Source organism: Muntiacus reevesi, chromosome 3 (genome assembly GCF_963930625.1).
Source record: "Muntiacus reevesi chromosome 3, mMunRee1.1, whole genome shotgun sequence".
Taxonomy (NCBI): Eukaryota; Metazoa; Chordata; class Mammalia; order Artiodactyla; family Cervidae; genus Muntiacus; species Muntiacus reevesi.
Window position 1 is genome coordinate 127195761 of NC_089251.1, and position 14269 is coordinate 127210029.

At 40.5% G+C, this 14269-nt stretch overlaps 1 protein-coding gene and 1 non-coding gene across 3 annotated transcripts in view; one reads left to right on the forward strand and one right to left on the reverse strand.

The window, feature by feature from the left end:
* The window catches only part of EPHA4 (EPH receptor A4), a 158569-nt gene that overhangs the window by 107855 nt on the left and 36445 nt on the right, over positions 1 to 14269 (forward strand). For both annotated transcript variants that reach the window (XM_065930471.1, XM_065930470.1), the window contains exons 6-7: positions 12628 to 12752; positions 13783 to 13942. In XM_065930471.1, coding sequence (XP_065786543.1) covers positions 12628 to 12752; positions 13783 to 13942 — 285 coding nt within the window. The remainder of the gene's footprint in view (positions 1 to 12627; positions 12753 to 13782; positions 13943 to 14269) is intronic.
* TRNAC-ACA (transfer RNA cysteine (anticodon ACA)) lies at positions 3582 to 3654 on the reverse strand. Its single transcript has one exon. It is a non-coding gene; the product is annotated as a tRNA-Cys (tRNA).

Sequence of the window (14269 nt, forward strand, 5' to 3'; positions counted from 1 at the left end):
AGATTCATCTTCCTAGAGGTATTGAGAGGAAAAAAAAAATATTTATTTACTTGTTTCTGTTGCTTCTAGCTTTACACCGTTCTCTTATCTTAAAATGGTGTCTTGCTCAGGCAAATTCTTATACATCGCCTACCAGTGGAAAGACTTGTTTTCCTGTTTGCCTCAAACTGGCATTCTAACTTAACAGGAAATATACCCTGAATCTTGCTATGTTTCTGTTGGCAAGTGTTGGACTATCCTTGACGGAACCTGCCAACAAATTTCTTAGTAAGCAAACAGAAAGTAAAACAAGCGGCTCTCAGACCAAACAGAAGACACACGTGCTACATAAGAGACACTTGGATTCCCCCGAAGTCATCTCCAGTTAATTCTGGGGATGTGGCTTTGGTTTCACGTTGAGACATCACTCACTTGTAATTCTGCAGCTCATCATATGACTCTCCATGTAGGAATGCTAATTCACGATAGTTATTTTAAAAAGAAAAATAGGCCTTTAAAGAACACATTTACTTTACTTGTGGAAGTGTTAGTTTCTCAGTCGTGTCTGACTCTTTGCGACCCCAAGGATGGTAGCCTGCCAGGCTCCTCTGTCGATGGAATTCTCTAGGCAAGAATACTGGAGTGAGTAGTCAGTCCCTTCTCTAGGAGATCTTCCTGACCCAAGGATCAAGCCTGGGTCTCCTGCATTGAAGGCGTATTTTTTTTTTTTTGCCATTTACCAGCCACCAGGGAAATCTCTTTACTTTAAAGGACAGCTGTTGTTGTATGGCTCAGGTATTCAACATAGTGATTAAAAAGTTATAAAAGCCCTTATTTGCAAAAACTTGAATCTTTTATGGAACCTTTAGATTTTTTTTTAACCCCTAAGTGTTAAGTAAAAATTGTGAATGAATCTTTGTTATTAATTTTAATATTCCAACTTTTATTCTCTTAGCTAGCACTTTTATTTGCTTTTTAACCTTTATATTGTGAAATATACATGCATATAGAAAAATAGACAAGACAAATGTATCATCAATAAATTATCACAAAGCAAATATCTATGTGGCCAGTAAGCAGGTCAAAGAATAGAACAACACCAGCCTTATTGAAATCTGCCTGCCTTGTGCTTCTACTTCTTCCCTAACTTCAAATACTATTATTTCATTTTGTAATTAAATTTTCAGCTTCAGCTGGTTCTCTTCTTAGCTCTGTAGGTAGTTCTAATATGAGGGGATTAATCACCCAAAGCTTTATACTTTGTCTATTAACAAATGTCATATATCTAATTTATCTCTGGATTTCTAGCATCCAGCAGTATACATAGATGGCCCTGAACCTAACATATACCAGACATAAGATTTGACCTGTTACTGATGCAGCTGATGCTGTGGAAGAAGATGGCATTTAGCCATCAAATCCCTATTTTCTTATCAGTGAAAGGAGGGGAGAGACTGGAACTAGAGGATTTTATAGATCAGTGGGTGAAACTGTGGCTCCTAGAACCTGACTTTTGAATTCATCACATAAGCTATAACTTGTAACAAGTTGTTCAAACTCTCTTTACCTTATTTTTCTAATCTGTGAAATGGGAATAATAGTAGTACTTGCCTCAGAGGGTATTTGTGAGATTATCTGAGTTAATCCATTCAAGAGATTTAAAACAATGCTTGGCACATAGTATTAAATAGTTGCACCGTAAATGCTAGTACTGTGTATGTGTTTTTACAGACATGTGATAGGGAGAGAGGATTACAATACTTTTGAGTAAGGCAGACTTGGGTTTAAAAATCTTCCTTTATAGCTTTGGTTGCATCATTTCATTACTTTGTGCTCTAGGAGCTTCCAAATAGAAAAACCAAAGGCGCTGATGATAACTATGGATTTCAGAGAGTTGCAAGGATTGAATGATGTTGAGTATGTCAAAGTGCCTCACAGAGAAGACCAAAAGCATCTTTTTGCTCATATGCCCATTCTTCTCTCTTTAACTCTGATTCAAATCTTTACCTGTGTAAAACCCAAATCTTTACCTGTGTAAGCTATCAACTATGCAATGAAGATTAAACTTTTTTTCTAAAAGGAAAACTAAAAAAAAACCATTTTGAGAACTCCACTGTCTTTTCCCATTTCATATTAAAGCAAGTTCAGGTGAATCTTTTAGCCAAATATTTCGTGATTCCACAGAATTCAGTCTGTTAGGAGACCCGGGGCTGTGCTTGTGTCTTGCATTCCTGCAAAGCTGCAGTCTTTTCCTGGCATTGCTGATGCCATGGCAGCACTCAGCCAGTGTCTCACAAATGAGTGACTCTCCTATCACTGTGAGTGCCCAGGAGCTGGAGTTTCCAAGAGGGAGGCCATTCAAGCAGCTTTCAACTGCAGCTCCATCTTCTGTCGGTCATGATACTCCTATACTTTATTTTAGGTAGTTATTGTATGATGTTATTATAGCTCTTCCTCGACTTATAGTGGGGTTTCTCCCCAGTTAACCCATTGTAAGCTGAAAATACATTGAGTATACCTAACATACCAAACATCATAGTTCAGCCTTGCTGATCTTAAATGTTCTCAGAACACTTATATTGGGCAAAATCATCTAACACAAAGCCTATTTTATAATAAAGTGTTGATTAACTCATGTAATTATATTGAATACTGAAAGTGAAAAATAGAACAGTTCTTTGAGTACACCCACCAGCCCAGGGAAAGAACAAAATCCATAATTCAAAGTATGGTTTCAACAGAATGCACATCATTTTCACAGCATCATAAAGTCAAAAAATTATAAATCAAACCAGAACTATCGTAATTCTCAGACCATCTGTATATGAAAATGCCCCCTTTTTATTCCTGAATGGCTCCACTTAAACAGAATGAGCTGTTGTCATCCCAGATGTCAGGTACTAGGTTAACACAGTAGAAAATTATTTCCTACTCAGGTCACATGCAGTTGGTGGTGAAGAGGGGGACAGTCGATCAGGAACTCCTGAGATGGACTTGGGCACCAACATGAAGCTGGCAGGTGGTGGGTCAGAGAGGATGGAGGGTCCCAAGGGGAGTCACCACTTCAACCCACACTCAATCACCCAGAATTCAGACGTATGAACCATCCTACGCATGAAGAAGTCTAAGAAATTTAGTCCTTGCCTTAGCAGCTCCATCCCAGACACAGTTATTTATTGGAAGGGAGCTCCCATCTTTGTGCAGTTAGCCAGAGGCCAGTCTGAAGACCTTCAGCTTCTGTATTCGTGTGTGTGTGTGTGTGTGTGTGTGCGCGCGCGCGCGCGCACGCGCTGTCACTTCAGTCATGTCTAACTCTCTGACTCTTTGGACTGTAGCCCACCATGCTCTTCTGTCCGGGATTTCCCAGGCAAAAATGCTAGAGTGGGTTGCCACGCTCTCCTCCAAGGAATCTTCCCAACCCAGGGATCAAACCCTTGCTTCTTTTGTCGCCTGCATTAGTAGGCAGGTTCTTTACCACTGAAGGGAAGTTGCTTAGTCGTGTCCAACTCTTTGCAACCCCATGGGCCTACCATGCTCCTCCGTCCATGGGATTTCCCAGGCAAGAGTACTGGAGTGGGTTGCCATTTCCTTCTCCAGAGGATCTCCCTGACCCAGGGATCGAACCTGGGTCTCCCGCATTGTAGGCAGACGCTTTACCATCTGAGCCACCAAGGAAATCCTAGCACCACCTGAAAATTTCTAGCTTCTGTGTGCAAACACTTAATGTGAAGCTAAGAATTGTATCACATTCCATTATTTAAAATTTGGGAAATAACTGTCTATAAAAAATTTGTCTGAGACAGTCTGCTACTCACTTCTCTACAGAAATAAGTAGAGTCTGAGTTAAACACTTTGTAAAGTCTTACTCTTAGATCACTTAGTTAAAGTGCCATTAGTCTTCCCCAAATCAGATCCTGACCATCCCTGGAAGTACGAGTCTGTTATATCCTTTGGTAAATGTTACTGTACTCTGCTTTATTTTATTTGTTTAAAATAGGTTCTGTGTGTGCTGACCTTGGAAATCATTTTATGTGAAAAAAGGGCATCTCTCATACATTTTAAGTATAAGCTTAATTAATATTAATATTTTCATATTTAAATATAAATGAACTTCATTTAATTCCGTCTTCTGAAGACTTTAATTGAGAATTTGGCTCCATGTCGCTTGTTGAATAGGAAAATAATTCCGTATCAATTTTGGCATAATCAAGTTTTTCCATACCATTTGTCTGTTTTTGTTTTTCAATTCTTGACAATGAGAAAATGTGCTTAGGTGGTTATTAATGATACAGCAGCTATAAGCTATGGGGTGCAGAACTGACTTCTTACAACATCAGTGATGTTCAAGGGAGGGTGGATAGGGATTCAATCATTAATGATTTTTACCTAAGGATTAGCAGAGGGCTAACTAACCCAGCTGATTGACTGAATGTAGCTCAAACAAGAGAGCGTGTCTAGGAAAGCACTCTATGCACTGTTGAGTGCTATAAACTACTATAGCATAATATAAAAAAATAAAACTTGCTTAGAGGTGTTTGGTACCGTAGGTATAGTGTAAAACTCAGAGGAGGAATCCTTTCCTTCCCTTAGTGAGATGTGGAACACAGCAATTAATATTAGCACCCGAGTTCTTAGCATCTCTGTGACGGCAAAACCCTTAATCACAAGGATATCATTAGTGCTCTGAAGCATTTAATTTTGATGCTTGACAGCATTTTAAAATGCACCAACCTTTGATAAAGAGCAAATCAGAGCTGACGCATTAAAATGAGAAAGAAAGAGGGAACAAAAACCACCTTAAGCTCCAAGTAATTCATTTTGAATATGCTATTTGTATTAAGCAGAGATATGTATAAGCTGTGGGTTTATTTTTCTTATCAGGGAAAACCTCCTTAAGTAAACATGTCCTCTTTAAATTCAGATCCTGGGGAGGGAAACAAAACCCTGCTGAGGTTAAGACGTCATCTTCCTCCAAAACATGGGCTTCGGGAACCACTGTCATCTTTTACTGTAGGCTTCTTAAGGTCCATAAAGGGCTGTTTCCAGTCTTTGTACACAGGCTGGAGACTTTTTGTTGCTTCTGTTTATTTCCGGCCTTACTCCTTCCTCCCCCACCCTAATTATAGCCAGTAGTGAAATGCAGTGTGTCTGTTTCAGCTATTTCCCCACCCAAGGTCCCCCAAACTGTTTTTAATTCAATGCTTGTGATGTGGGGCCCTTGAAAACAGTTTTCAGCCCACAAGTGAAAGATTGCAGTGACTCCCTCCTCTCTTTCTTTCCCCCATGTCTCTTTTTCTCTTCTCCATCCTATTTGGGTGTCACAAGGACCAAACTGCTGCAGTAAAATGACTTGTAGGTGTTTGATGGCAAGTCATTGAGGAAGTGAATAAAAGAAAATTGCAGCATTCACATCAGTGGGGTGCGGAAAGAACTGCTGAGCTTTGAACCAAAGAAGGTTAAATTTACCATTTTCCTAAAAGAAGCCACCTCTGTTTGACATCAAAGCACCTCCTGTAATTCTTCATTGTGAGACGCACCACTGTTAGAAAGTCGTGATGGAGCCCGGAATCTATGCTGTGTCTGTTTATCCAAAACACACACAGAGATAAAACCCACCTGTACCTCCCAGATGCGCTGTGGTCTGCTCTCAAACCAAATGTAATCACAGGTACATAGCCCAGGTGGATTCCATGCCAAAAGCATTTGCAGTTTCTCAGGGATATGTGAAATTTTGAATACAGAATTATTTGAGGGGGGAGAATTTATCATGACTTCCTAGTGGAAAGCTCAGATCATTCAGTCTCAAGCTTCAGTGAAAGTTTCCTTTGATCCTGTTGGGTTGTTGCTCCAGGTTTAAAAAGTGATGTTTTCCTACCATTTCCCTTGTTTCCAGTGGGTGCATAGAGAGGCAGTCTCTTTCACACACTTAATCTTGCTGCCTCCACCCTAATAGCAGAAGGCTCACCACTCTGTTCCCTTGACTTCAACAAAGATGTCCTTTCCCTGCGGTTTCAAGGATAGATACAGTACTAAGGGCAGCCCCTGGCGGTGACTTTGCTTACACTAGTGTGTCTTGGAAAAGGTCATGATACTGAAAAAGATTGAAAGCAAAGAGGGAAGGGGACAGCAGAATATGAGATGGTTAGATAGCATCACCAACTCAATGGTCATGAATTTGAGCAAACTCTGGGAGATAGTGAAGGACAGAGGAGTCCTTAGGATTGTAAAGAGTCAGGCAGGACTTAGCGACTTAACTACAAACAGTGTGTCTTTGGAGATAACTCTGATCTTGTCAAACTAGAGGGCTGTTTGGGGCTCTTTCTGGATTTAGATTTCTAACTTGAAGGGAATTTAACACCACTCACCTTTGTAGATGAGAAGTCTGGAAAACTATTTACACATGCCCTCCAGATACAGAGGAGAAATATCGAACAGATTGTCAACATCCTCATCCAGGGAAAGAGCAGTTTCTCAAAATGCCGTCTGTAACAGGTGTAGCGCAAACTAGTTTTCATGTTAACTTACTTTTGAATGACATTTTACAACCTGTATGTTCAAAAAAAGTTCAGCAGCATTGTAAACCCCTTAGGAAACAGAGGCTCTATTTAAAATTAGAATTGTCATTTGCTTCACTTGTAATTGTCAATATCTTTGTTAACCTAAATAGCAAATCTGAACCCAGAAAAGGTCATCTGAAACAGGTGCAGATATTAAGTTGTTTTAAGGATGACTTACTTCGGATACATTATATCTGGAAAATATTTTGCTGGCTACAAAGAGGTGGTTTTTTTTTAGATGTGTTTCAACATTTAGTTCACTTTTATTCCTTTGACAAATTTATTGAGCACCACTGTATGCCAGATAAGATCTTGAATAGTGGACATATAAAGATAAGCCTTGTGTGCATAGGGTGTACTTTCTAAGAACTGACATGCCTGCATCTGGGAAGAAGGGGTTTTACAAATGGGTGAACAGAGATGAGGAAATTTAAGTAACTTGTCCAAGGTGGCAGCTAGTAAATTTCAAACCTGGAATTTTATCCAAAATTCTTTTTCAATTCATTAATTTTTTTCTTCCCCTCGCCAAATTAGTAAAATGAAGACTTCATCTGGATCAGGAGGCTTTTTCTTCTTCACCTCATTTCACAGGTCCTTAGATGAGCCCCTGCAGAGCCAAGGTGCTACTGATTTCCTGAATTTTCCAGTCACATGTGCAGCTCTGTTGCCCAACAAATCAATCTTGACCACAATTCCCCAACCTAAATCAAAATCCTCTGTGGTTCTCTGTAACCCACAATGCACCCCTCCACATTCTGGCTTCTTGTCCCACTTACCGCCTAGTCAAGTGTTTAAAGTGTTTCAACATAAATGCCAATTTAGGTCTACTTTAAATTAAGTTCCACAAGCAAAGACTTACAGGACTTGTGTGGAATGACTGCACAAGGGTTGAATGGCTGTATCAGCATGATTTGTAAGTAAAAAGAAGAAGAGATGGAGGCCACATTTTGGATTCAAAACTACTGAAATTCCCTTGAGAGTGCTAGGAAAAGGTGGTCTCAGACACCTTTGTCTCAAGACAGGAGAATGGACATTATAGATTCTGCTTCAAAAACTTAAAAATGAAGGGCTTCATTGAATTTGATCACAAATCTTTCTTTAGAAACTACTCTTTAGGAGTTCTTGCCTTTGTGATTTTTGCCTCCATCTGTCATTATTCTCTAACTGCACTACTGTCAACCAGCATGACCAGCTCTTCTGGTTGTGTGCTGTGTCAAAATATCAGCCATTAAAGGAAGCCTGCTTATGTTCAGAGGCACATGAGTTTCCTTAAAGCAAACATCTTTTATATGAAGGAAGTCTGTGGGTAGAGAGGAATGCCTTTTAGTCTAAGACGTGCCTTTTTCTTTTAATGAGCCTACTTACATCAACCCTCAGCTTCCTCCTAGCTTCTTACTCTTCTGCAGGTGCATGGTATGTCTGAGGACATGGTATGATGAGGAAGCCCCCACCTCTCACTTCTCCCCATTGCCATGAGGAAACTTGGATAAGACTGTTAGCAGGAACTCTTTCTTCAGTTCTAGAAAACGGACTCTCTAGGTTGACAATAAAGAGTGCCTTCTATGTGTGTATGTGTGCATATTCATTTGCTCAGTTGTGTCCAACTCTTTGTGACCCCATGAACTGTAACCCACCAGGGTCCTCTGTCCATGGGGTTTCCCAGGCAACAATATTGGAGTCAATTGCCATTTCCTCCTCTGACCCAGGGATGGAACCTGCATCTCCTGCATTGCAGGCGGATTCTTTATAGCTGAGCCACTGGGGAAGCCTGTCTTCTCTGTAAGACTATTACAAAATTCTCCATCTTTTTTTTTATTTTCAGTTAAGGATAAGGTAGCACTTAATTGGATACCAAAGATTGTATTTAATTTGGCTTTGTTTGCTCTTTTCCATCTTTGCCTTGTTTCATTGGTGCTCCTTAAGTTTGTGCTCAGTGAATGAGTCAGTATGGAGGAAGAGCCAAGTCTGCCTTCCTTCCTAAGGTTTGGGAATGTAAATTGGCCCACTGGGAGGCAAGCAGGACCTTTTTTTCTGCCTGGTCTTTTTATGTTGAACAAAATTCCCAATGTGATTGGAAGCCTTCTTTTGAACTAAGGCGTTGATTTGTCAAAGCTATTATTAAATCAGTTATTTGGGGCAAGCGTTCAAGCTATTATTTTATTAGTTTATTATGTCCCCTTCTAATTCTGTTAGCAAGGGGCAGAACTCTGAGGTTTTAGGACTCAGAAGCTGAAACCCTTCTAAACTGAGTAGAGTTTGGCCATGTTTACCAGCTTGTGGAAACTGACCAGCGGTGGCATCAGAGATGATATTTAGGGAAAACCTAGATGGAATGTTATGTGGTTCTGAGTTTCCCTGTGTGGAAATTTTCAGTTCTCTCTCAGTTCTTCTGATTTCCCCAAGGTCAAAATCCCAAATTGGTGTCAGGATTACCCGTAATGCTTCTCTAACACTGGCTAATCTCTTTTTCTTTGGCAAAGCATAGAGATGCAAGAACCAGGTAGGGTTTTTTTTTTTTTTTAACATTGTGTTAATTACACTATTATTGCATATTGTTATGGATGCATTATTTATCTTTCTGTGGTTACCTGCCATTAATTGCAAGTGATAACTGTAGTGAGAAGTTGTCTTTTGAGAGATAATGTGTCTTTTTAAGAAAAATATTGCTTGAATCATAGTCCAAGTTGCAGAGGGAGGGATGTGGCAGCAATTACATGGGTGGCACGAGAAGACTGGTGTTGGTAACCACTGGGGGAGGGAAATGATTGAGAAATGCCTTTGCCGAATGCCTCCTCCAGGGAGACGAGCTGCAGGCAGGCACACGAGGCGTGGTGATGGCTTCCAGATGTAGAGTTGGACGCTGTATTGGAAGCAGGCTAGGACAGGCGAGGAAAGAACCCTTATGTGGCTTGTAACATGGAGGACATCCAAGTTGCCTCTTCTCTCCAAAGTGGTGGTGTGGCAAAGCCCAGTTTTTCCTAAACTGATATTCTTCTTGCCGGAGAAGCTGTCTGTTACCATACGCTTTCCCGTTTTAGGACTGATTCTCAATCTTAGTTGGTCGTGGGTTGCTTTTGTCACCATGGCCTGATAAAAATGCTCTTCTGAAAAACATCTGTTTGGAAAGAATTCAGACTTTACAGCCCCCACAACATCATATTTTTTGTCAATTAACACGATTTATTCTGCTTTCCTCTTTCATCTCATCTTCCTCCATTTTTACGATAGCTGAATCAGCAGACACTCTCTCGCTTTACTTTCACATTTGTGCCTATGAATTCTCCAAGTGGAGCTGCATTAGGAGTATTCTATTAGTTAACACGATGATAGTGTTAACAGCCTGCCTGAGATTTTGTGAGCGCTCCGGTGGAGCTCATATTCCCTTTGAATGGGCACAGGAACACTGCGGCTCCAACTCCCGAATTGGAAATCAGGCTCATTTCCCACATGCAGTACTTCAGGGATAACCCAACCAGAGAGAAACCATCTTCGTTAATCAGTGCACTCACTCCAAGGGCAGCCAGGCAATTCTTTCCTGAGAAATCTGTCGATTATCAGGCTCTGACCCAGAACATTTCTGAGCATAAGTTCACATTATAACTTTATGATTTTCCTCCCTCCTGCTTTCTTTCTAACAGCCTCGCTTTTCTCTTTCATTTCCCCATCCTGACCATCGGAGTTGAAAGAGCCCCTTTTTATGGAGTGGATGCTAAAGTGCTCTGTTAGGCAATATATTTATTACCTGGAGTGAAATGACTTTTCACAGCCAGGCAACCTTCCTAAACTCCTTGCTGCCTCTACATTTAAGAAAATCACTCCTTGCATTGCGCTGAACAATGGCTCTCTGTCACCCAGTAAAGGAAGAGAGAGAGAAAGTGTGTGTGTGTGTGTGTGTGTGTGTGTGTGTGTGTGTGTGTGTGTGTGTCTGCTGGGGCAGGGAACCTTAATACAGCTAATGAGCACATTTCCGGTTTTCATTTTCTTCAGATGTTCAGTGGCTTCCATATGTCTGCTGCATGCAACTCTGCTCACCCAGTTTGGCATTACTAACTTTGGGTTGCCTTTGATGGAGGACATGTGTGTTCACTGTATCGAAGCTTCATTTGTGTTTATGCCTGAGATCCAATCTGGAATAGCTTTAGGAATGGATTGGGGAAGAAGAAATAGGGAAGAGTGTGTGTGTGTGCGTGCGCGTGCACACTACCATCTCCAGACACCTCTAAAAGAGATACCAGGCTGTTAGATGGCCACCTCCAAGAGGTACTCTGCTGAATGAGCTTTAGCAGGAAGATTCCCTTGTGTGACATGTGACTCTGGTGGGTCTGGTTGTGTCCCTTGCCACCAGCGAACCTGTCAGATATGGTGAGGTGGGTTTGCAGCCAACTCCATTCCACTTGCAGATCATTTGTTTTACTTTCTCTCTCTTTTCCCCTCTGAGTTAAGATTTGGAAGTTGCGTGCACTAGGGATGGGCAGGAAGATGACCCAGCATGGCTCTGTGGTTCCTCAGTGGTCATTTTTGGATATTTGCTTTCATATTGTTGTTCAGTCGCCAAGTTGTGTCCAATTCTTTGCAACCCCATGGACTGTAGGACGCCAGGCTTCCCTATCCCTTACCATCTCCCAGAGTTTGCCCAAGTTCATGCACAGCTTGTTTTCATATATATTCACAATTTGAGAATGAATAAAAAATATACGTTTGATTTAGGAAGACCCCCTAATCTCTGGTTCTGCAGAACAGCTTTGTTAGATAAGATTGCACATTTTGTGAATGCTCCCTCTTTTCCCTGGAGATGGCACATTTGTGCCATTGTCAGTCACCGCAGAGCTTGATGACCACTGGATGGAGATGTGACAACCGCAGTGCCGAAGCAAGGGGTTAGTCAGCATGGGTTGGCAAATCTGAAAGCTGTATTTTCTCTCCAACTTTGATAAAACACCCAGTGGAGGACAGCTTTTTTGTCTTTCTTAGTGGAAAGGTTTTCTACTCAACAGGCAAAAGCAGTATTTCAACTCTTGTAAAATAGTTGGAAAATGCCATCTATGTCCTGAGACTATTGTGGCTTTATTTGTGTCCTTCATTATTTGTATGGTTATGTTCAAGCTGGAAACTCTTTACTATAATTAAGCAGTACTTTTATTTATATTGGAAAGTATGTAAATTATTTGCCTTCTGGCATTCCCTGCAGTACCCTTGGAAGAGTTACACTGTCTCTTGCTTGCATAAAATTAAAGATTAGTATGACAACACTCGATGCTTTGGAGGTGGGATGAGATGCAGTTCCTCTGAGCTTAAGAGGAGGTTTTCCGAAGGCTTTTATGTCTTGCAAGAAAATAAACAAGCAGATACAATACAGTATCATGTGAGTTGCTCAGTTGAATTTGATTCTTTGTAATCCTGTGGATTGTAGCCTGCCACGCTCCTCTGTCCATGGAATTCTCCAGTCAAGAATACTGGAATGGATAGCTACCAGAGGATCTTCCCGACGCAGGATTCGAACCTGGGTCTCCTGCACTGCAGGCAGATTCTTTACCATCTGAGCCACCAAGGAAACAAGCAGATAGCATTCTCTATTGTTGTTTAGTTGCTCAGTTATGTCCCACTCTTTGTGACCCCGTGGACTATAGCCCACCAGGCTCTTTTTTCAATGGGATTTCCCAGGCAAGAATACTGGAGTGGGTTGCTATTTCCTTCTCCAGGGTCTCTTCCTAATTCGGGGATTCAACCTCCATCTCCAGCATTGCAGGCAAATTCTTTACTGCTGAGCCACTAGGGAAGCCCCAGCATCCTCTATAATATAGCTTTTCTGAGGAATGGCTACAGAACCTGTAGAGGTGACACTGTAGGACTGTGGACTTATTAGACTTTACTTTAGAGGTTGTCTTTCTAAGACAAATCATATGCCCCCCAAATACTGGAGAGAACCATAAAATGGTATGTGTATGAACTGTGGATGAGGGAAATAGGGATCTGGAGGAAGGTAAGTCAATACTTCACCGTTTTCAAAGATAAGATGATGTTATTGACTAGTGCCACCAGTTTTTTCCCACTAATGTAAGATATTGTCTTCTTTTTTTTTTGGTCCCAATAGCACCCTCATCCATTGCTTTGGTCCAGGCTAAAGAAGTTACAAGATACAGTGTCGCTCTGGCTTGGCTGGAACCAGATCGGCCCAATGGGGTGATCTTGGAGTATGAAGTGAAGTATTATGAGAAGGTATTACTTGAATGAACAAGATTCTTCTCCTTTCTCCCTGCTACCCCTCCTCCTTTTTACCCTCCTTCCCTCTTCCTTCCTTCCTTCTTCTCTTTTTCTCTATAGCTTTTGGCCAGTTACAAATTCTGGAATACTAGCAAATCTCAAAGCCAAATGTATTTGGCTTTCCAGTCAAGTCCAATTGTGAATTTTATGCATTAAGTTGCTAGTCTTATAAAATAGAAAAAATACATTATATTCTAATATAACTGCATTTTTTCTTTCTAGTCATGAAAGTCAAGATAGCTAACAAGGTCTAATCTATAAACCTTCTATCAAGGAGAGTGACTCATAAAAGTTGAAATAATGATCTGTTTAAGTAGATTACTGCTATTCAGAATCAAGGTGTGGATTTTGATGACTTTTAATAGAAAATCAGGGAAAGAAAATTACATTCTGCAGCCTCTTAAAGTTATAGAAAGACATTATTTTTACAAATAACTCATCTCTTAAAGGATAGAATTCTGAAGAGAGCTATCTGCATTCAAGGTTGTCGAGAAAATGAACAATTGTCTTCTCTTTCTTTTTTAAAGATAATCACTTATTGGCTTCCTTAATAAAAGCAGGGAAAGGACAGGGTTTTCTTTTTCCCCTATTGAAACCAGATTATAACATTTTGACATTTTCTAGATGGAAAATAGAAAAAAGAAAAGGGACCTTCTTACAGCTGTTATTTCTGTTAAATTGCAGGGTGTGGAGTGAGTAAAGCCACCAACCATCATCTAATGTTCTTTTAAAAAAAAAAAAGATATGGGTAAAGATCTGGATATGGTCAATGTCAATAGCGATCATACCTGACCTTCACATTTCTTTCAACATCTAACTTACAATAGTACTTCTAACGCTGAACCGAATATAGTGTTTAGAGTTCATCAATCTCCATTTACTTTCAGCCTCTGAGTGGACTGACTCAGCTGCTTTAATATTGTGTCTGGAGTAAGTGGAGGATTTATTTTGCCACCTTCCTTCATCTTATCCTCTTGTAATGTAGGATCAGAATGAACGAAGCTATCGAATCGTCAGGACGGCCGCCAGGAACACAGATATCAAAGGCCTGAACCCTCTGACTTCCTATGTTTTCCATGTCCGAGCCAGGACAGCAGCTGGCTATGGAGATTTCAGCGAGCCCCTGGAAGTCACAACCAACACAGGTAATGAGTTCTGAGATTCTAAAATAGGATTTGCCCATCCTATTCTGTTGAAATCTAAGAGACTGTACAAAATGTTCAGTTAGGCAAACATTTTGTTTCAGAAGCTATTGGTTAAAATTAGATAGCAAATATCTGTAATGTAGAACACCTCTTGGTATTTAGAAAAGACCATTTTTCATACTAGTATCTGATCTGTTTTTTCACATGATTGAGAAATATCTTATTTTTCTCTTGTGCTAAGCCTTCTCTAAACTGAAAAACAGGATTGCCAAACTGACTAATTGATACTTGCATAACTATCTTACATTAAGTTGGGGAGTTTTCTCC